Genomic DNA, 23,127 nt, shown 5'->3' with positions numbered 1-23,127 from the left:
GTTTCTTGTACAAGACACTTCATCCCCAGGATCTAGGCCTTTTTCAGTGGCTATTCCCCACATCTGCAATGCTGTCCCTCCTCATCCCTACCTCCTGGTCTCCCTGGCTTCCTTCAAGTCCCAGCTAACATCCATCTTCTACAGGGCTCTATGCTATTCACTTACCTCTTTTGACTGTCTCCAATTTATCCTGCAATCTTAATTATTCTGCTATCTCTAGTATGTCCTCCAATTAACTATTTGTCCTAGGTTATTTTCATTTTGTCTCCCCCATTAACCTGTTACCTCCTTAAAGGCAGAGATCTCTTTTTGGTCCTTTCTTTGTATCCTCAGCAATGCCTAGAACATACTGGGCACCTAATAAATGTTTATTGACCAACTAGGTTAGCGTGTACTTTATTCTACAGGCAAAAGGGAAGCCCTGAAGGTTTTTGAGCATGTGGATGTGTTAGGAAGATCATTTTGTTAGCTGCATGAATGTGAATTGTTCAAGTGAATTGCTTATAAGGAAAATAGTTAATGGACAGCAAAAATTATGCTGACATTCATATCTTGATATTGAAGTTTAACCAATATTAATCAATTCCTATAAAGAAGTAAACCAAAAGAGCCTAAAAAGAATCTTGATAACAAAACACTTAACTTAAATGCCAAGCAGAAAGAAATGGCTGTCAGATGTGACAGTAATTCAAAATAGTAAAATCTTATGAAGAAGTGTAATGGATAATCATGAGTGGTATCATCTCATTACAGAGATGAGAAGTGGAGGGTAGAACAAATTTCAAAAGAGCTTAACAAAAGATCCACTTCAACAAACTTGTCCAGATGCAACTTAAGGATAAAAATTGAAAGAGGACAATAAATGTGAAAAATGAAACAGAACTTCAAGAATTTTTCATCACCAATAATGATCACACTTAGACTCCAACCTGACTATTTTTAATGTGCTTATAGAGGACATAGAAATGACACTGGCAGCAAAAAATGGCAAAAGTACCCACATGTAAAATGGAAGTGATCAAGTGTATATAGAACCAAGTGTACATAGAAGAAATATGTGCTATATAAGTTACACAATTCTGGGAGTGTTGAAGAATCAGCTTACAAAGTATGTGAAGGAATGAAAGAGCCCGGAGCTATGAAAAAATATCTCAAACATTATTAATTCAAAAAAAAAAAGAGAGAGAGACACCATCAAGAATGTCAGCACCTAACAACCTATAGGCTTACTTACTCATCTTATCCATACATTTATTGAAGACATCCTACATGATGATATTAGCAGTGAATAGGAAGGATTTTACAAAGTAATATCCTATAACGAATTACATCTTGACTTTCACAAATGACTGAAAGATGTAGAGACCATAAAATGCCATTGTGCTTATTGTTTATTATTTGAAAGTATGTAATTTGGTGGAACAACATAGTGCATCAAAGTAGGAATTCTTAACCTGGGGTCTGTGAACTTGGATTGGGAAAAATATTTTGATAACTGCATTTCAACTGTCCTTTGTACCACTATGTATTTCATTTTGTGCATTTAAGAAGACTATTCCCAGAATGGGTCCATGGGCTTTTACCATAATACCAAAAGTCTCCATGATGCAAAAAAGCTTAATCTTTGCCTTAAACATTCTCTTTCATCAGTATATCTCCCATTTGCATATCATAAGCATTCAAGATTGATTGAAAGATATAATAACATAAATAAATATATTTAACCACCTCCTGATCATAAATGCCAAGCAAGGTATAAAACAAGGAGATGGTGCTTATGACATGTGCTCACCACTGGGATAGAGGATATCAATCCATCACAGAGTCCAAGTTGGAGAGAAATTCCTTGTGGTTGGGGTCTTCCACATGCTCATTTGAGAATAACATCATATTGTATCAGGTCCCATAATCCCCTGAATAAAGAAAGATCTGTAATCACTCAAGAGTTTTGCCTGACCACCAAGGAAGGAAAGTCCAAGTGGTTGAAGAATGTCCATCACCAAATTTATGACATACAAAGAAAGCTTGAAAAAATATTCATTTTATTTAAAATGTCATCAAATGTTGACTACTCATTCAAGAAATTTCATCACAAAAAGAAAAAAAGGATGGCATGGGATCTAGAAAGGATAGAATTAACCTTCCAAAGATTATTTTTTAAAGGTATGAGAAAACTGTGAAAATTTTAAGATAAAAGGAAAGGAGGTTTTAAAAAAATAAAGATAAAATGTTGGAGTAGGGGAGGGGGAACACAGAGGGATAGATGTACTAGATGCTACCCACTGGGACTGATGTGGGTGAGTATCAATGGGGGGGAGGAGGTGAGGCAAAGAACACAGGGCAAACACAACGCCCTACAGGGGAAGAGGAGAGGTAGAAACCAAAAAGAAAAAATATGATTCATCAAATTTCATCTCTTCCTATTTCACAGGACACCATATTAACACTCTTTAAGTGCATTTTCCAAGATTATTAAAAGAAATGTGCTAGAATATTTTTGCCAGAAAGACACAAAGTGTGCATATGTGAACTTTAGAAATAAGTTTATTTGCCATTAAACTGCCAATGCAGAACTGTTTAAAAAAAAAGTTTTCTCTATAGAATTTTAAAAGAACTTCTATCAAGAAGAAGTATAAATGGCCACCTTTTATTTCTGGAAAACAGGTGCAGTCACCTTGAATAGAGGAAAATACGTCAACCTCAGCATGGGAATAAGAAGGGAAACAACTAAAAAGAACACATAATTTAATTACACTAGTGTCTCACTTTCTGTGAAAGAGAGATTTGATGCAATTAAAGCACCTGTAACAAATAAAATTTTTCAGGGGGTATTTTCTTTATACTTCTTCGTTATTTTTTCTGGATAAAGGGAGAGTTAGGATTACATTATCTGTGCCAATATAGTTAGGTTTCCTTAGTATCTTATTTCTTCCAGTCCCTTAGTATCTGGCTGATATCCCATAACAATGGAAACCATCCTCCACTAATTATCTATAACTCAATAGGGCCTCCCCTCCTTATGGATTTTTAAAAATCAAGCCAAAAAGAGAAAGGAGATTATTTATTTTAAAAGAAGTGGAGAGAGGGGCACCAAATGAGGTGAGATTTAGGATGGAGATGAACTATATCAAACACAAACATTTCATTTGTTTCATAATTGATCAATTGATTGATTGACCCTAAATTGCAAAGCTGTACTGTCTGGTATTATAGAGAGAAATTAGAAATATCCAATGATTTGCTTGCTATAAGTTCTAGGTTTGCCCAGAAAAGTGTTAGCTTTTCAAGATCATGTTCATTCAAGTGGAATTATCTTCCTTTGGCTTTTAGGTTAGAACAGTATGCAAATATGATGTATTTGCCAAGCCATTGAATTTAATTTGGAGAGGGGGGCAGGTTGAGGGTAGAGGGAAAAATTATGAGTGAAGAAAGACATTGTCTTATGCAATGTTTTAACAAATTCTAATGCATCATTTTTCTGTAAATATGAAATAAGAAATGAAAAAAGTCAGAGAAATTTTGGTAGAGAATCATGGTTTTCATTGTGCTTAGGTCAATTTTGGTTTGTTTGTGTTTTCAGCTATCTATGAACTCTCCTGTGAAGCTTATAAACACCTCGGCAAAACCTCAAATTTTTACTGGATCGATCCTGATGGCAGTGGGGCTCTGGGACCTCTGAAAGTTTACTGCAACATGACAGGTAACTATATCATATTCATGTTTTATGAAGACAGTTTAATGATACGTCAAGAATAAAAGGCATCCGGTGAAGTTCAGTTTTGTATTTTGCTGCATTTTTTATTCTAGCATTTTATAAATTAAACATTACAAAATGTTGTGATAACCACACAAATGAAATCACAGCTATCCAAAACTACAAACTAGTTGTCAGAAATGTGAAAGTGTTCCTGTAAGTGTAGAGCACTACAATAAGAAACCTTGCATTCCAATTTAAGCAATCAATGATATGCGTTAAAAAGTCAATACACAGAAGAAAGGACCCCAAAGTTAAATGTTCTAAGGCTGTAATCAATTCAGTGAATGGGGAAAGTAACTATTGAGGCAGTACCCTAGTTCATAGTGCTGGGGACTGTTTGATTGGCTTGCATAGGCATTTTTCTCACAGATTTTTGTTGTTATTCATATTTCTTTATTTTTATTTTGGTAATGCTACACAGAAAAGGAGAGGGAATGTGATAAAGTGGACTGAGAATGGCCAGGAAGATCTGGGTTCAATTACTGGCTCTTAACACACTACCTCTGTGACCATGAGAATTGTTGAATCTTTAAGCTCTCTAAGGCAGAGGCATCAAAGACACAGTCCATAGGCCACATTTAGCTCATAATATCCTTGAACCAAATTGAAATGTGATTAGGTGATATTTAACATAATAAAAAAAGATATGGTAGATTTTATGACATTTTGAAAATATGCTAATATGCAGCCTGCAGTTATCCTTAGGTACAGATTTTTGTTGTTGAGTTGTTTCAGTCATGTTCAACTCTTTGTGACCCCATTTGAGGCTATTTTTGTTTTTTTTTTTTGTTTGTTTGTTTTTGGCAGATACTGGAGTGCTTTGCCATTTCCTTCTCCAACTCATTTTACCATGAGTAACTAAGGCAAACATGGTTAAATGATTTGCCCGGGGTCACCCAGCTAGTAAATGTCTGTCACCACATTTGAACTCAGGAATCTTCCTGACTTCAGGCCCAGCACTCTCTCCATTGAGCCAACTAGCTACCCCATGTACAGAATAGTGACATCTTTTCTATTTAATTTTGACACTATCATTCTAAGATTATAAATTTGAGTCACACTCTTATTTAGAGGAAAGAATTTTGAAGTTGGAGTATGAACTCGTAGTTTTGGGACTGGAATGGGAAATCCCAGCTCTACCACTTAGTGTATGTGTGACATTGGACAAATCACTTAACCTCTCTGGCCATCAATTTTTCATCATCTGTGAAGTGAAAGTGTTGGACCAGATAAACTCTAAGTGCTCAGTCTATGATCGTAGGAGACAGATTGACGATAGTTTCTGTACGGATGGATTGAATTTTGACAGTAGAAGATCTCTGCACAAACAAAATCACTGATCTGTTAAAAAAAAAAAAACGAACACCTCCAGCATCCTTAGCCTCTACATCAGGGGTGGGGAACCTGTGGCTTTGAGGCCACATGTGGCCTTGTAGGTCCTCAGGTACAGCCTTTTGACTGAATCCAAGTTTCACAGAACAAATCCGGATTTGTTCTGTGAAACTTGGATTCAGTCAAAGGGTTGCACCCAAGGACCTAAAGGGCCACGTGTGGCCTCAAGGCCACAGGTTCCCCACCACTTCTCTACATCATTAGGATCTTACGAAGAATCCTAGCTCTTCCTTTGTCCATCCAAAATTAAGGGAAGCTATACATAAATCCTGAAAAAAAATCTGACAACAAATATCCCTGTGGTTCCCCAAAACACGTAGTTGGAATTCCTTACTTGGGGAGCAGAGGTGAAGGTTCTGCTGGCTTATTCCCATTTCAACTTAAGGCTAGAGAATAGGATTCTAAGTCTTTGTAATCTTCTAGACTTTAAAGGTCCAAGGGTAGTTCTGATTCTTTTTTTCAGAGAAGAATGCAGATTCTCTTAGTGCAGTTTTAAGCTATTAGAGTTTATTTATTATACCTATTAAACCTTGAAACAACATTAAGATTTTCATAACACCTTATTACATTGGCCCCTGGAAGCTGTTTTCTTTCACCATGCCTGAGTAAGTCAAGTCAAGTTAACAAGCATTTATTAAGTGACCACTATGTATTAGGCACTGTGTGGAATTTTAACCCTAGCAGTTATGGAAGCATGTCATCAGGAGTGGTCAGCTGACTTTGAGGTTCCACACCACGTGTATCAGACTGGCAAAGATGACAAAAGAGGCTCATGATACATATTGTGGTCACTTCACGAAAAAAGGCTCACCAGGACACCATTAGTAAAGCTGCAAATTCCAATCATTATGGAAAGCAATTTGGAACTGTGCCTAAAAAGTTACTAAGCTGTGGATGCCTTTTGACTGTTAGGCCTTTACTTCACACTGAACAAAGGAAAAGGAAAAGTGCCAACATCAAACTTAAGGGAGTGTCCTCTTGTTGGACAATGGCTGAACAAATTACAGCATTTGAATGTGACGGAATATTATTGGGCCATTAAGAAATAACAAAATGGACAGTTTCAGAGGAAACTGGGAACTTCTTTCAACAAGTATAGATCAAAGTATAATTTTCTTTGTGTAGCATTCAAATTAAAGTCTCATTTGCAGTTTGGGATTTTATATCCCTCTGAAGCAGTCCATCTAATTGTTTTCTCTAATGCTGTTTTGTTTTGTTTAAGTTGCTAACAGTTTCTCACTTTCATAGTCTCACTGAAAATCAGGGTTCCACATGGCTTACTTGGATGTATTAACTTACATGTTTTTAGCGTGCTCCATCTGACCTTCTGTCTGTCTTTCTTGTCTGTCTCTGTCTCAGTGCATCTCTTTCTCTTTTTCTTTCTCTTTCTCCCGTCCCTCCCACTTTCTCCTTCTTGTTCTCTATCTCTCCATCCATTTCTTTCCCCTCCTCCCTCCTATAGTTTTGTTTTGGGTTGTTCTTTTTTCCCAGTCTTTCAAATGTATTTTTTAAAAATTCCTCTTCTTCTGATGACCCTGTCAACATCTCAGGAATAAACTTGAACTTTCATTGGTTTATGTCGTCTACTTATATGGGCCACTTACTCTTTCTAATAATTATGATATTAACAATATATATTATATATATGTTATATATATACACATATCATAATAACATATATATACAGTAAGGATCTGTGATTTCATCACAGTAGGAATAAGGACAGCTGACATTTCTATTGTGTTTCATGTTTGACAGTCTGTTTACATATATTATCACATTTAATATTCATAGATTGTAAAGTTGGTAGTTTGGTTATTATTATATTATTTTACCGATGTGGGAATTGAAAGTCAAGGGAGTTAGGGGAGTCTCTCCAGCATACTATATGAACAATGTTTATAAAAAAATATAGTTGAAAGGTCAGGAAAAAAAAGTCACTGATAAGTAGTCAAAAAAAAAAAAGCAGACTTGCACAGATCTTCTAACTCCTACCCTGGTATTACTTTCATTACACCATGCTGTTTCTAGATTATTAATAAGAATAACAGGGGCTAAAACTACACTCAACAATATGCCTGAACTGCAGCTTAAGACCTTCTGAATTCTAAGCATTGTCATTTGTTCACGTTTGCTGTCCCCACTCTACTTTGCAAGCACTGTGATTGTGTTCACATTCTGGAAATTTCATTTCATTTTACAAGCCAAGTTAAAAGCATTTTGTGCTCTGGATTATGAAGTGTGAAGCCCAAATATAGAACACCTACTGGGTTTCTTCTTGCACTAATTTTGTGGTTTTATCAAAAAAGCTATTGAGTTTGTTTATATGATTTACGTTTTATAAAGCCCTGGGGCCCAGCTGACCAAATTCTATTATTGTCCATAATAGTATGAGCTGTTCTTTCCTCTTTATTCTAATACTTAGAGAGACCTGATTACTGTAGTCCCTAAACACATTAGACAGAATATGCTCAGAACTTTGAGTGGGAGACGTGCTAGAAAAGGGGTAACAGTGCACAGTAGCACCAGTAGGATTAGTTCAAGGTGGGAAGGCCAATAACTCAACTGTTGTCCTATACATACTGTTAATAGTCTCCATGCAGTATTCAAGAATTTTAGAGTACCTATTAGGCTATAGTATCAGGATTTAGAATTTATAAGGGAGCTTAAAAGTCACTTACTCCAACCACCTCATTTTTCAGATGAGGTAAATGAGAATTCAGAGGTAAAGTGAGTTACTCAGGGACACCAAAATTTCAGTTTTGGGGTTTTGTCAATTTTTTTTCTTCCTTATCAGGGAGAAAAACAGAACAAAACAAAACCTGAGTGTTTGCATTCTTCCATGTTCAAGGTTATGTAAATTTCTACAAGTTAAAAGGCAATGCCACTAAGAGGTGATATGGTATAGTCAATTTAAGTCTTTATTCAGAAATTAACTGTGTCACTTTGAGTAAATAAATTTAGTCTCTCTATACATCAGTTTCCTCATCCATAAAATGAGAGAGTTGAACTTTATGACCTCTAAGATCTCTCCTATCTTTTGAAATCAGTGAAATCCTATGTCTATGAGATATAGGCCACTAGCCTTACTCCTGAAGGCTGAGTACAACCCTAGACTTGTTCCTTTCCTAAATCTGACAAGAAGAGCTGAATTGAACCCTAACTTTTTTAGCTGTCTGGGTCACACTGGGCAGTTCATTTTGCCTCAGTTTCCTCATCTTTAAAATAACAGTAATAATACTTTCACAGCTAAATGTTGATAAAACCAATATTAACAACTTAAAAAAAACCAATCACAGAGGCTTGTTTATTTGAAATGATACTATAATGGTAATGTGGAAAGAATAACCTGGGAAATTTAATGATATAGGCAGTTCCCCCATGTCCTACTTTTTCCTACTTCCTGAGCCTTGGATTGAAGTTTTACGGAATGGTGTTATATTATATTGCTGAGATCCCCTCACAGTCTCTGGGCCTATTTTTTGAACCTGAGAGATCTTATGCAACCCTTAGAGTTTTGCACTACAGCCATGATGTATTATATCTTTTTAACTATTATTCCAAATTCTGGTTCCAAATCACATGTATTACTTTTCTTGTACATAAGTAATGTATTTAACTCATTATCCTTCCCCACCTATTTTTCAAGCTATTGTCATGTAATTATATAGTATATATTACAGATCTCATACTGATGCTTGATTCTAATATGTGCTAAGTTTCTCATTACTCCCTTTCTTCATTATTTATCATTTAGTCAATAGCTATTTCTGCCAAATACTTGCTATTTCCTAATTGTTCAACTAAATCATTTTATCAAAAATAGTTTGAAAATGGAGTTGATAGCTAAGTTATTAGGGGATCTGCATTAATTTTAGGTCCTGCTTCAATGATGAGCATTTTCTTTAAAGGAGTATTTTTTTCTTTCTCTATAGACCTACTCTTAGGAAGCTATGGGAGAAGGAATTTCCTTTCTATCTACCTCAAGTTTCTTTCTTTGAATAAAGTCTGCCTTTGTGGATCAGGAAATTGTCTTATTGATGACATGGAGAATTCCACCTTGCATTGTCCATTATATTGAGAATGTTTCAGATAGAAAAGACCCCTGTCACTTAGTATTTAGCTTATGTAATTTCAGAATTTCTGAATTCAGTATTTTGGCTTTCTTGCCATGAAAGAAAATCAGTTTTCAATTGTACAGGTTTCTCATCTGTTTTTGAGGCTTGAGAGAAGTCACAACTTCTAGCTTGCTCTGAAGCAAACTTCTGCAATATTCATGTCTTAGATGAAAGTTTTATTATAACAAAAGGTTCATTGACTGACTGATAGAATCATTTAATCATACATTTGGGACAGGAAGTGACCTTGGAGGTCTTCTACTCCAACTCCCTCTTTTTTTATGGATGAAAGAATCAAAATGGGGAGCAGGAAACAAGTGATTTGCCCAGGCTCATGTATGTAGTACCCAAGAGAAGTACAATTTAGATTGTGAGTTCCTTATGGGCAGGGACTATTTTTTTGGCCTTTCTTTGTACCCCTAGGGCTTAACACAATCCTCTTGATATAGTAGGTACTTATAAGTGTTTCCTGACTGACTGACTGATTTGTGTTTTGACATCCTGGTTAACCTACAATTACTGTTTTCTGTCCTTTATAAATCTTTTCCCTAGACTTGTCCCCCGTCTCCTCCTAGGTATTATTTCCCTCTTTCCATCCTTATATTTCCTGCTCATCTGTTCCATCTGCTCCCTGATAATCCCCTTTTGTTAGAGACATCTTACATTCACAACTTCATGCCTTTGCTCTCACTAGCTGTCTTTTTTTCAATCCTTCCACTCACTCAGCCCCTCCTGCTGGAGTGCACAGCCATTTCAGTTCATCACCATCAGTATAAACTTTGAATTCAATCCAGTTTGTAGAGCCTCAATTGAAAATCTGAAAACTCACAGATCAAACCAAACCCTTCAAGTACTCCCTCCCCTTTGTAAGTGATTGTCCTCTCAGGGAAGACTTCCCTTTGGATTCTCATTCCACTGATGGTCTCTGACTGCCTGCTTTTTTGGCAAACTTCTTCTTTGTTCTCTTTCAACCATAGTGATAGTGAAACACTGCCACAAGATTTGATAGCATCATCAGTTAAATAGGTTGAAAGGGAGATATAGTCAAGCACAGAGAACTAACTATAACGTAGTGCCAGGGGTTCGGGTCCAAAGCTGGGAATCAAAAGGAAGGCACAGAACAAAGATACTAACTGGTATTGAGATATTTAATATACGTGAGGCTTACTACAACAATCATCTGTAACATCATACCCCACCCTATTCCTGCAATCTACCTGCACATTACTGAAAGATAAATCTTTCCAGTCCCTTCATGTTGAGGCCTAATGAAGTTAAGCAATGAAGTCAGTGGCAGACATAGTTCTTAGACAAAGTAGAAAAAGCATAAGACTAAAATTAAGAAGATCCATGTCTGATTCCATGTCTGTCAATCATCGAATCAAAAGTTCATTAAGTCCCTTCAGGTTGTAGACTAGTCTAGTCTGTTCATGTTGAAGACTAATGAAGTTAAGCAATGAGGTCGATAGTTGTGGGTTGGTGGCAGACATGGAATCAGAACATGGATCTTCTACCTGAAAAACTCTCAATATAATGGACAATGCAAGATGAAATTCTCTATGTCATCAATGAGACAATTTCTTGATCCACAAAAGCAGACTTTACCCAAAGAAAGAAATTAAGAAAGAAATAGAGAAGAAACCCCTCCTCCCATAGCTTCCGAAGAGCGGGTCTATAGAGAAAAAAAAAATACTCCTTTAGAAAAAATTAAATGAGGCCATGGCTCGGTTCCCTATGCAATTATAGGTTCTTGGACAAAGTGGAAAACGCACAAGACTAGAATTAAGAAGATCCATGTTTCATAGGGCACTGAGCTTCATTTCATTCAGCCTATGGACTATTATTATAGCAACCTTTATTCATTATTTCCCCTTTTTGCTGTGCTTCTCTGATTCCAGGTGAAGCCTCTCACAATTTAAGGAAAGGAGTGGTTGTCAAGCTATGAACAAATGCTATCAATAAATTAACTAACTTAGAAGTAGTACAAATAGGTGGGAAGAGATGAGCAGAATATTGTGTGTTTTTATTATGATTATATGTATTGAGTTTCTGTGAAAGATTGAACAATTTTGGTAGTCCGTGAAACTATCTTCTAGAGGGACTGGTTAATACTATTGTCAATTAATTATATTTAAGGACACTCTTCCTTTCTATCTTCTCATGACTTTCCTGCCCCCTTCTCCCACCTCTTGGACTTCAAATGAAACTTTTTACGCTTTTCTAATGTGCTTACCATTATCATTTTCATTATCTTTTTCTCCCTATTGGACAGTAATCTTTAGAAAGACATAGGACATATCTAAGTAGTTGTCCTACCCAATTCATTCCCCAGTGTTTGGTATCTAGTAGATGCTTAAGACACATTTATTGAATTGGATTGAATTATATTCAGCAGAATTTTATAGTTGAAAGAGATGTAGAAGCTATGATTACCTGAAGATTCTGTAAATCGGTAAGGATAACTAATATGGAAACTTTCTACACAAGATCAGGTCTCGAGTGCCATCCTACTATGGCTTTCTTATGATCTGAATATACCGTTTAATTTTTAGTGGGTTAGAATATCCCAATATACAAATAGGTGCTATTTTTTCACATTATCATTTCTTTAATAGCTGGAGTCCTATGTATTTGAGCACCAGAGAGGAAGCTTTAGACAATATTTATAAAGAGGCAGAACCTGAAGCAAGATAGTAAGTTTTCACATGGACAAAATGGGCATGCTTGCATTATTCCTATGTTGGTTTACCCTGAAAGATTATCTGCTATCTGTTGTCATATATGATTCTAGGCTTAGTTCAGTAACCATCTTCCAGATCTTTTTTCACTCAGCACAAAAAGTAGCAGTAATAGACCACCATAGGCATTACAGAAACATTTCTTCTTTTCCTCACACTTACCCCTAGTTTATCCCTTTACCCCTTTTTATTCCTAAACCACCTTCCTCCAGTGGGCTCAGGAAAACTGACACATTAGTTCACATTAAGTTGTTAATGATTTTTTCTAATAAACTAGCTCCCCTAGGAGTTCTGTATTGTCACAGGACTTTAGGGGGAGTAACTTGAAGAAATGGCTCTCTAGTGGTGGAATTTCAGATACAGTGTTCCCCACTTTAGGCAGTTGGCCTTCCCTTCTATATCAGATATTACCCCTATGAAGTTCCCTACCCTGCCTATAATAATAAACAAATTTAGCAAAGTTTCAGGATATAAAATAAACCCCACAAATCATTGGCATTTCTATATATTTCTAATATAGCCCAACAGCAAGAGATAGAAAGAGAAATTCCATTTAGAGTTACTGTGAACATTATAATATATTTGGGACTCTACCTGCCAAAACAAACTCAAAAACTGTATGAACACAATTACAAAATATTTTTCACACAAATAAAGTCAGATCTAAATAATTGGAAAAATATCAGTTGCTCATGGGTAGGCTGAGCAAGTATAATATAAATGACAATTCTACCTAAATTAATTTACTTATTCAGTGCCATACCAATCATACTCCCAAAATTATTTTATAGAGCCTATAAAAATACACAATTCATGTGGAAGAGCAAAAGGTCCAGAATATCAAAGGAATAAATGAAAAGAAATGCAAGGGAAAGTGGCCTAGTGGTACCAGATCTTAAATTGTATTACAAAGCATCAATCATCAAAACTACTTGGTATTGGCTAAGAAATAGAGTGGTGGATCAGGGAAATAGGTTAGGTAAGACATGACAGTCAATGAGTATAGTAATCTACTATTTGATAAATCCAAAGACTCCAGCTTCTAGGATAAGAACTCACTATTTAACAAAAACTGCTGAAAAAACTGGAAAATACTATGGCAGAAACTAGGAATTGACCAACATCTTACATCCTATACCAAGACAAAGTCAAAATGGGTATATGATTTAGATATAAAGATTGATACTTCAGCAAACTAGGAGAGCAAGGGATAGTTTGCCTTCAAATCTGTGGAGAAGGGAAGAATTCATGACCAAACCAAGGATAGAGAACACTATGAAATGCAAAATGGATGACTTTGATTACATTAAATTAAAACATTTTCGTGCAAACAAAGTTAATGCAACCAAGATTAGAAGGGAAGTAGAAAGCTTGGAAAGAATTTTTACAACCAGTATCTCTGATAAAGGCCTAATTTCTAATATATATAGAGAACTGAGTCAAATTTATAACAATACAAGTCATTCCCCAATTGATAAATGGGCAAAGGATATGAATAGGCAGTTTTCAGAAGAAGAAATTAAAGTTATCTATAGTCATATGAAAAAATGCTCTAAATCACTATTGATTACAGAAATGCAAATCAAAATGACTGTGAGGTACTACATATCAGATCAGCTAACACAGTGAAACAAGAAAATGATAAATGTTGGAGAAAATGTGGAAGATTAGAACACTAATGCATTGTTGGTGGAGTTGTGAAATGATCCAGCCATTCTGGAGAGCAATTTGGAACTATGCCTAAAGGGCTATAAAATTGTGCATACCCTTTGGCCTGGCAATACCACTTCTAGGTCTGTATCTCAAAGAGATCATAAAAACGGGAAAAGGACCCACATGTAAAAAAGATATTTATAGAGGCTATTTTAGTGGTGGGAAAGAATTGGAAATTGAGGTGATGCCTATCAATTGGGGAATGGCTAACCAAGTTGTGGTATATGAATGTAATGGAATACTATTGTGCTACAAAAAATGATGAGCAGGCAGACTTCAGAACAACCTGGAAAGACTTGTATGGCCTGATGCTGAGTGAAATGAGTAGAACCAAGAGAACATTATATACAGTAACAGCTACATTATGTGACAACAGACTTTGATACACTTAGCTCTTCTCAGCAATGCAAGGATCTAAGACAACTCCAAAAGACTCATGACTATCACATCCAGAAAAAGAACCATGGACTCTAAATGCAGGTGGAATCATACTACCTGCTCTCCTTTTCTTTTGTTGTTTTGTTTTATTTCTTCTTTCTTGTGGTTCCTCCCATTAGTTCTAGTCTTTTATACATCATGTTTAATGTGAAAATATGCCTAATATGAAAGTATAAGTAGAAGCTGTATCAGATTACATGCCATCTTGAGGAGGGGAGAGAAGAAGGAGGGGGAGAAAATTCAAAACTCAAAATCTTATGGAAATGAATTTTGAAAGCTAAAAATAAATAAATTATTTTAAAAAGGAAGAAACCATACTTAGCACATTTTTGGAATAAACTTATGAACTTCAGGTTGATATGGAACCAGCCTCACTAGTCTCACTTCTCAAATACCGTTAATATGGATTATTTGACTCCAGTTCAGTTTGCCCTTGGCCTTCCATGCACATCCTTATTCATATTGATTGGCTCACTTATCTTGGCAGTAAAATGAAGGAATTAAACAATGCAAAGTACAAAAAAACTGTCAATATTTCAAGGCATTCTTTTTTTCAATATTTCTAGGAGATATTGATTTAATACTCTGAAAGTGCTAGGTTAAAGATCTTTGCCACTCATAGATTTTTTTTAAAACTGCCTTGCTTCAAGAGGGATATTAATTTGCTAGATTGGAATGCAAGTCAAATATAATGAATAAAGTCTCCCTAAAATTTCAAATACTTAAAAGTTATATGAACCAGTTAACTTTGGCTGTTCATTTAAGAGAAATTAGAAAGTTCCTTCATTAAAGCAATTATAAGGTGACATTTTCAATATCTATAGGCCAGAAGATTCAAATATTATCTTCTTTCAAAATGTGAACACTTGGACTAGAAGAAGAAAATTGCCCTTGATAAAATTAAAGGCTACTTAGAACTGGGGGATCCGATATTATAATTTGACCTTATTCTCTTGGATTTTACTTTGCTTTCCAGCTTGGCAAATCAATTCTAAGAGGAAAAATTTGGTGAGAATATTTCTAGAATATCAGATATTCCACATAATATAGTGATGAGTCTAACTATAAATGGCACAGAAGAAAATCCATCCATATGTTTATATTCACGTGAGTTCTATTCAGGGTTATGCCAGAGGCGCCTCAAACTGCTAATGATCTGATTGTTAAATTTTCAATACAAGCTTGATTTGTTTTTTGCTTTATTAATTATCTAGGCTTAAGAAACTGACAGACAAAATGTTAATAATGCAGATTAAACTTAAAAATGTGTTGTGCATACATATTTTTTTCTTCACAGACCTGGTTATTAAACATTTTCTAGCACAACCCTTGGTCTCAGCCATTCCTATCCTCTTTTTCACTGTACCATTTCTCCTTTATGACCACTTTTCTCACAACTCAAAATTTTCCATCCTATGTAATTAGTAACATAAGCGCATGAAAAAAATTAATTGAATTGCTCATTAGATGTCAAAGGAAAAATTAAGAAAATTGAAATTAAGAAAACTATTGAACCAGGAGCACCAGTAGAACTTTCAAAGACAAATTTAGACTTGACATAGGGAAAAATGAGCTACCTTAGAAGATAATGAGTTCTCCTTCACTGAATGTCTCCAAGCAAAATCTAGAAGACATCTTGGCTAGTATGTTGAAGGAGAAATTCTTATGTGACTATGGGTTGAATGAGTTTCCCCGGAGATCCTTTCTAATTCTAAGAATCTGTAATTCTCTGGGGAGAAGGTCAGAGAAAAATTAGACTAAAGTAAATAGTGATGGCTCTAAATATAGCAAGAGAAGGTGAATTCTTTAATTTGACATAATTTAAAAAAAAAATATTTCCCACAGGGGCCAGGAATTCCCATCATAAAAGTAATTTGTTTGGGTTAAGGTATCATTTCAAAGTTTCTCATTATGATTAGTGGAAAGAATACTGAATTTACTATCAGGAGTTTTAGTCCCAATATATATCTTTGGGTAAATTACTCAACTACTCTAGATGTCAAATTAAATAAAACTATTGAACTAATAAATAAAACTAAGAGCTGGTTTTATAAAAAAAACAATAAATAGATAAACCTTTGGTTAATTTAATTAAAAAAAAGAAAGAAGAAAACCAAATTACTAGTATCAAGAATGAAAAGGGTGAAGCTACCACCAAGGAAGAGAAATTAAAACAATAATTAGGAATTATTTTGCCCAACTATATGCCAACAAATTTGACAATCTTAGTGAAATGGATACATATTTACAAAAATATAAATTGCCCAGATTAACCAAAGAGGAAGTAAAATACCATCTCAGAAAAAAAAATTGAACAATCCATTGATGAACAGGGCCAGACGGATTTCCATGCAAATTCTATCAAACATTTAAAGAACAATTAATTCCAATACTATATAGACTATTTGGGAAAATAGGTGAAGAAGGAGTCTTACCAAATTCTTTTTATGATACAAATATGGTGTTGATACCTAAACCAGGAAGAGTCAAAATAGAGAAAGAAAATTATAGACCAATTTCTCTAATGAATATAGATGCAAAAATTTTAAACAAAATATAGCAAATAGATTGCAGCAACTTATCACAAGAATAATACACTATGACCAGGTAGGATTTATACCAGGAATGCAGGGTTGGTTCAATATTAGGAAAACTATCAGCATCATTGAGCATATCAACACCAAAACCAACAGAAACCACATGATCATCTCAATAGATGCAGAAAAAGCTTTTGATAAAATACAACACCCATTCCTATTAAAAACACTAGAAAGCATAGGTATAAATGGAATCTTCCTTAAAATAATAAATAGCATATATCTAAAACCTTCAGCAAGCATCATAAATAATGCGGACAGGCTAGAAGCATTTCCAATATGATTGGGGTGAAACAAGGATGTCCATTATCACCACTGTTATTCAATATTGTACTGGAAATTTAGCTTTAGCAATAAGAGAAGAAAAAGAAATTGAAGGTTAGAATAGGCAAAGAAGAAACAAAGCCATTACTCTTTGCAGATGACGTGATGATATACTTAGAGAATCCTAGAGAATCAAGTAAAAAACTACTTGAAATAATAAACAACTTTAGCAAAGTTTCAGGCTATAAAATAAACCCACATAAATCATCAGCATTTCTATATATTACCAACAAAGCCCAACAGCAAGAGATAGAAAGAGAAATCCCATTTAAACTTACTGCAGACATTATAAAATATTTAGGAGTCTACCTCCTGAAAAAACCCAGGAACTCTATGAACACAATTACAAAACACTTTTCACACAAATAAAATCAGATCTAAATAATTGGAAAAACATCAGTTGCTCATGGGTAGGCTGAGCTAATATAATAAAAATGACAATCCTACCTAAGCTAATTTACTTATTCAGTGCCATACCAATCAAACTACCAAAAATTATTTTATAGAGTTAGAAAAAATAATAACAAGATTCATTTGGAAAAACAAAAGGTCCAGAATATCAAAGGAACTAATGAAAAGAAATGCAGGGGAAGGTGGCCTAGCAATTCCAGATCTTAAATTGTATTATAAAGCAGCAATCATCAAAACTGCTTGGTACTGGCTAAGAAATAGGGAGGTGGATCAGTGGAATAGGTTAAATATGTAAGACACAGTAGTCAATGACTATAGTAATCTATTATTTGATAAACCCAAAGACCCAGCTTCTGGGATAAGAACCCACTCTTTGAAAAAAATGCTGGGAAAACTGGAAAAGAGTATGGCAGAAACTAGGCATAGACCCAAATCTCACACCATATACCAAAATAAAGTCAAAATGGGTTCATGACTTAGATATAAAGGCTGATACCATAAGTAAACTGGGAGAACAAGGAATAGTTTACCTATCAGATCCATGGAGAACAGAAGAATTCATGACCAAACAGGAGACAGAGAACATTATGAAAAGCAAAATGGATAATTTTGATTACATTAAATTGAAAAGTTTTTGCACAAACAAAGCCAATGCAACTAAGATTAGAAGGAAGGTAGAAAATTGGGAAAGAATTTTTACAACCAGTCTCTCTGATAAAGGCCTCATTTCTAAAATATAGAGAATTAAGTCAAATTCATAAGAACACAAGCCATTCCCCAATTGATAAATGGTCAAAGGATATGAACAGACAGTTCTCAGATGAAGAAATTAAAGCCATCTATAGTCATATGAAAAAATGCTCTAAATCATTATTGATTAGAGAAATGCAAATCAAAACAACTCTGAGGTACCACATCACACCTATCAGATTGGCCAACATGACAAAACAGGAAAATGATAAATGTTGGAGAAGATGTGGGAAAATTGGAACACTAATACATTGTTGGTGGAGTTGTGAAATGACCCAACCATTTTGGAGAACAATTTGGAACTATGCCCAAAGGGTTACAAAAAATGTGCATACCCTTCAATCCAGCAATAGCGCTTCTAGGGCTATATCCCAAAGAGACCAAACAAATGGGAAAAAGACCCATATGTACAAAAATATTTATAGCTGCTCTTTTTGGGTGGCAAAGAATTGGAAATTGAGAGGATACCCGTCAATTGGGGAATGGCTGAGCAAGTTGTGGTATATGAATGTAATGGAATACTATTGTGCCATAAGAAATGAACAGGCTGACTTCAGAAAAACCTGGAAAGACTTACATGGTCTGGTGCTGAGTGAAGTGATCAGAACCAAGAGGATTTTGTACACAATAACAGCCACATTACACAATGACTCATATTGTTAAACTGAACCCTTCTCAGCATTACAAGGATCTAAGGCATCTCCAGAGGCCTCAGGATGGAAAATGCTGTCCATATCCAAAGAAAGAACTGTGGAAGTTGAATCGCTATCACTTATTTCTACCTGTTGAGTTTTGTTTCATCTTTCTGATGGTTCCTCCAATGGGTTTTAATTTTTACTTACAACTTCACTAATGTGAAAATATGTTTAATAGGAATGTAAATGTAAAGCTTATATCAGATTGTGCACTGTCTTGGGGAGGGTGGTGGGAAGGAAGGGGAGAAAAATTTTCAACTCAAAGGCATATGGGAGTGATTGTTGATAAATCAAAATAAATTAATAAAATTTTTTTAAAAAGAAAATGTTAACAGCACAAGCAGAACCAGATAGATCTAGGACATACCACTTCCTTCCAAGTTGAAGTCCAACCAGGAATGACTATGACCATTCAATCAGTTTCAAATCCACCCAGCAGTACCAACATTCCCTTTCCTATCTCAGTTCATTCAGAGCTTTAGTGTTCCTGACACTATGCTTTTGTTTGCACTTTCTATTTGAAACCAGATGATTGTACTGACTGGCAGCGTTCCCTGTATAAAATACACTCCCTTTTTTGGTGTCCTTCACACTTGGAATGTGGGTACAGCTATTCTTTCCTAACTCCTTCTTTCAGTTATTTTCTCTTGGTCTTCACCTGTACTGCACCACTTGCTCTGAAGTCAAGGGGAATCTTTGCACTGCCTGGGAGAAAACAACAAAAGAAGTAAATTTGTCTTAGGCAACCTTCCTCCTAAAAGTGATTCTCCTTCCTTGCCAAGGCTGCTTCTACTATTTAAACCTACTTACTCTCACTCATCTTAGGGTTAATGATTAGTTTCAGTTCTCATGGTTTAACCTTATTGTGCAATTAACTAGCTTATAGGAATTACTAACAAATCAAACCCACAAGTTTTTCTCTCATGTAATTCAAGTCTTCAGCCAGGAGAAAGTCTGGAACCTTTCTGGATGAGGGTTGAACCCTAGTCTTTTCTGCATCTCTTATGCCATTTTCAAACACTGAGCATCCCTGCTGCAGCCCCACTTTTGGCAAATTAGGAAATACACAGCTCAAAATCAATTAAAATTGACCTTTTATGTTAAATGAACTAGCTCTGAAACTAATTAAAACAGCAAGTAAGCAACTTTAAAGAACAGAAAACTTTAGATTTAAATATTTCTCTTTTCAGATAGAGAGAAAGCAGGTAAAGGGAAGAGTTAAACTTTGACCAATAGCTTGAGGCCTCGATCAGCACAAATTAGACATACCTATTATTATTGACTCCTAGTTGAAGGAAGCACATCAGTAAATGACTAAAATTGAGTATTCATGCAGAATGCTGGTTAGTTCTAAGGTTAGAAAGTTGGCGGATGCCTACAGATTGTAGTGGATTTGGACAAACAGGATAAGAAATTTCGACAATTTTAGTCACTGAAAAGAAATTCATTGAGAAATTTTGAGCAATAGAATGATATGATAAAATTTGTTTTATGGTATTTTAATAAATTATCATAAAGTTGTGTTTTAGATATTTATTTAAATTGAGATTTTAAGTATTTATTTAAAATGCAATTAAATTGGCATTTTAATGTAAGTTCAGTTTGTGGGAATGTTAGTACTCATGGTTGGATTTCAACATGGAAGGAAGTACTGGTGGTATGTCCTAGATCTGTCTGGTCCTGCTTGTTCTGTTAACATTTTCATCAATGCCTTGAAAAGAAGCCATATATAGCACGATAATCAAACTTGAAGATGACACATTGGTAGGTGTAGTTGGTAACATAGTAGATGAGTGTTAAGATCCATAACATACCTCAGCAGGCTAGAATGTTGGGCTGAATTTGGTCAGATGAAATTCAACATGGGCAAAGAAAGGATTGTATGTAAAGAAACACGGAGACATTTTATGAAACTATTGAAAAAATCAAGGGATGTGGTGGTAAGGGTTTGGTTTACAGTGGTATTCATGATTGTGGAAATGAAGGAGGAAGAGACAAAAAACACTAAGAACTAGTCAACTGGATTTGATGGTTATTGGATATGCAGAGAAGATTTAAAGATGCTTCTAAGATTTTACATTCTAGTTACTAGGACTCCCCATTGTAATATCTTAACAAAAATAGGAAAGTCAGGATGGAAAACTGGGTTTGGGGTGGGAAACTAGATATGTTGAGTTGTAAGTGAAAGGACTTCCATTTGGAAAGGTTCAGTAAATAGTTGGAAATGCAAGGCTAATATCTCTGAGAGGTTTCATGACTAGTAGTTTAGTTTGGGGAGCAATAGAATCACAGTTGTCAGAGTATTTGGGTTGATAGGAGAATTAAAGATAATGTGAAAAGAGATCATAAGGTAAAATTATGAACTTTGGAGGTGTCTCAAAGGTTAAGAGATGAGGATGGAATGAAATCCCTTCAAGAAAAAAAAAACAAAAAAAAGGATAATCATATGAGAATGAGTACAGTGTAACAACACAGAGACCTAGGACAGAGTAAGTTTCTAGAAAGAAGAAATGGTTACCAACTAAGGGAATATATTTCTGGCCTCCGAGATACCACACTTTTTCTTATAATCCTTCTCATATTGTTATAAACATACACTCTTAATATATTCATCCTAATTGAATTTAAAAAAAAAAAACAACACTATTTTGCCATAGGCCTGAGAAAGAATAAGCACAAATTGTTTACAGTGTCAATTACAAGATGACTCTGTAGGCATAAAGTCTAGTTTAGGAAATACATTTTAGTCTTTCCTCAGTTCTGCAAACCTTGATTTAGTTAGATACTGGAGTTCTAGCCTGTCCTCAGCCAAGTCTTTTTACAGTAGAGTCCGTAATCTCTCTTGGTCTACCTCCATTCTATAGTATGCTGATCTACTTTGAGCTTTCCCTGTCTTCTCTTAGCAGATAAGAAAGCAGGATATAGATCAGGTCCCCAGTTCCTATTCCTACTGCCTAATAAGCTGCACAATTGGCATAATTCCTCTAACTCTCCAAAGGTCAGGACTCCTTTGATCTCCCTTTCCTATAGAACTGTTTAAGTCCTTTTTCTCTCTTGATTTCTCCTTCCTTTCAGGCCACTGGGTTTCCATTTTAGCTTCTGCTTGATTTGGAATAATGCCATTTTCCTGAAAATTTACCTATCTTCACTTAATTCTAACCACTTGCCCTAGTAATAGATCCTATACCCTAACGGTCAACATACATAAGCTATAATTCAGTAGCTCTATATTTTCACTCTCTCCAATGATTTAAATTATTTAAATCATAATGCATTCAGGCCTGTCCACCTGTGAGATTATTAACAATATCCTCAAATAAATCTATGACATAGTGTCTGCCTAGTGTCAAAGACGGGTTTTGTAAGGCAAGACTATCCAGGGTGGTCCCCAACAGCTTAGGTTCATGATAGGAATAAAATGAGACACCCCTACTCCATTTAGCAATTTGAAAAAGAATATTTACTTAATCACAGCATGGGAAGAATATTCACCAAGTACACAGCCTTGATTCTGCAGAACTCAGCTTCCTTGCCTCTGAGTTGCCCGTGTTGATTCACCAGTGAAGTGTTAGGGAGAAGCTGGAGGTCCTTCTGGATTTTTGTACTTAGGTAACCAGAAAGCAAACATCAACCATCTTTTTAGTCTCCTGCACCATTTATATCTTAAAGACAATTTCAATATTTTTTTTTTCAGAACAAGCATTAGCTCATTGAGTATCAGGGGAATCTGATAGAGAATTCTTCTATTAGAGGCACCTACCTCTTAATATTATATGATTAACAAAATTAACAAAGCATATAGGTTACAATATACCTGATACCTGTATGTAATGCTTAGGTAGTTAAATGTTTAATAAACATTGATTGATTGATTGATTGATTGATTACAGAGAAAGTAGTAGTGCTGGGCTCTCCTTTTCAGATGAATATAAACATAAGAAATACGCGTTTAAAATTAAGCATCTCCCACAACATCTCAGTAGATAAGTTATTTCATAGTGGAAAAAACAGGATCCTTGCAACTCATTTGGGAACTAGAAGCATATTTATTTTTTTAATGTACAATTTGGCTTACGTTTCTAAAGCAAGATGTTCACAAATTATTTTCTTATGCACATTAAAAAATATTTAACCCTTTGTCATGAATTATCGTAGTTTCCCCGAATGTATGTAGGTTAGTCACCAGACTCATCA

At 35.2% G+C, this 23,127-nt stretch overlaps 1 protein-coding gene across 1 annotated transcript in view; it reads left to right on the top strand.

Annotated features, from left to right (window-relative positions):
* CNTNAP2 (contactin associated protein 2) overlaps positions 1-23,127 on the top strand; it is a 1,976,042-nt gene that overhangs the window by 1,080,345 nt on the left and 872,570 nt on the right. Inside the window, exon 11 of the mRNA XM_078153085.1 lies at positions 3,581-3,700. Coding sequence (XP_078009211.1) covers positions 3,581-3,700 — 120 coding nt within the window. The remainder of the gene's footprint in view (positions 1-3,580; positions 3,701-23,127) is intronic.

This window comes from Phascolarctos cinereus, unplaced genomic scaffold (genome assembly GCF_003287225.1).
Source record: "Phascolarctos cinereus isolate Bilbo 61053 unplaced genomic scaffold, phaCin_HiC Scaffold_1;HRSCAF=81, whole genome shotgun sequence".
Classification (NCBI taxonomy): Eukaryota; Metazoa; Chordata; class Mammalia; order Diprotodontia; family Phascolarctidae; genus Phascolarctos; species Phascolarctos cinereus.
Note: the sequence above shows the minus strand (reverse complement) of the source record. Positions and strands in the feature narration are given on the sequence as shown.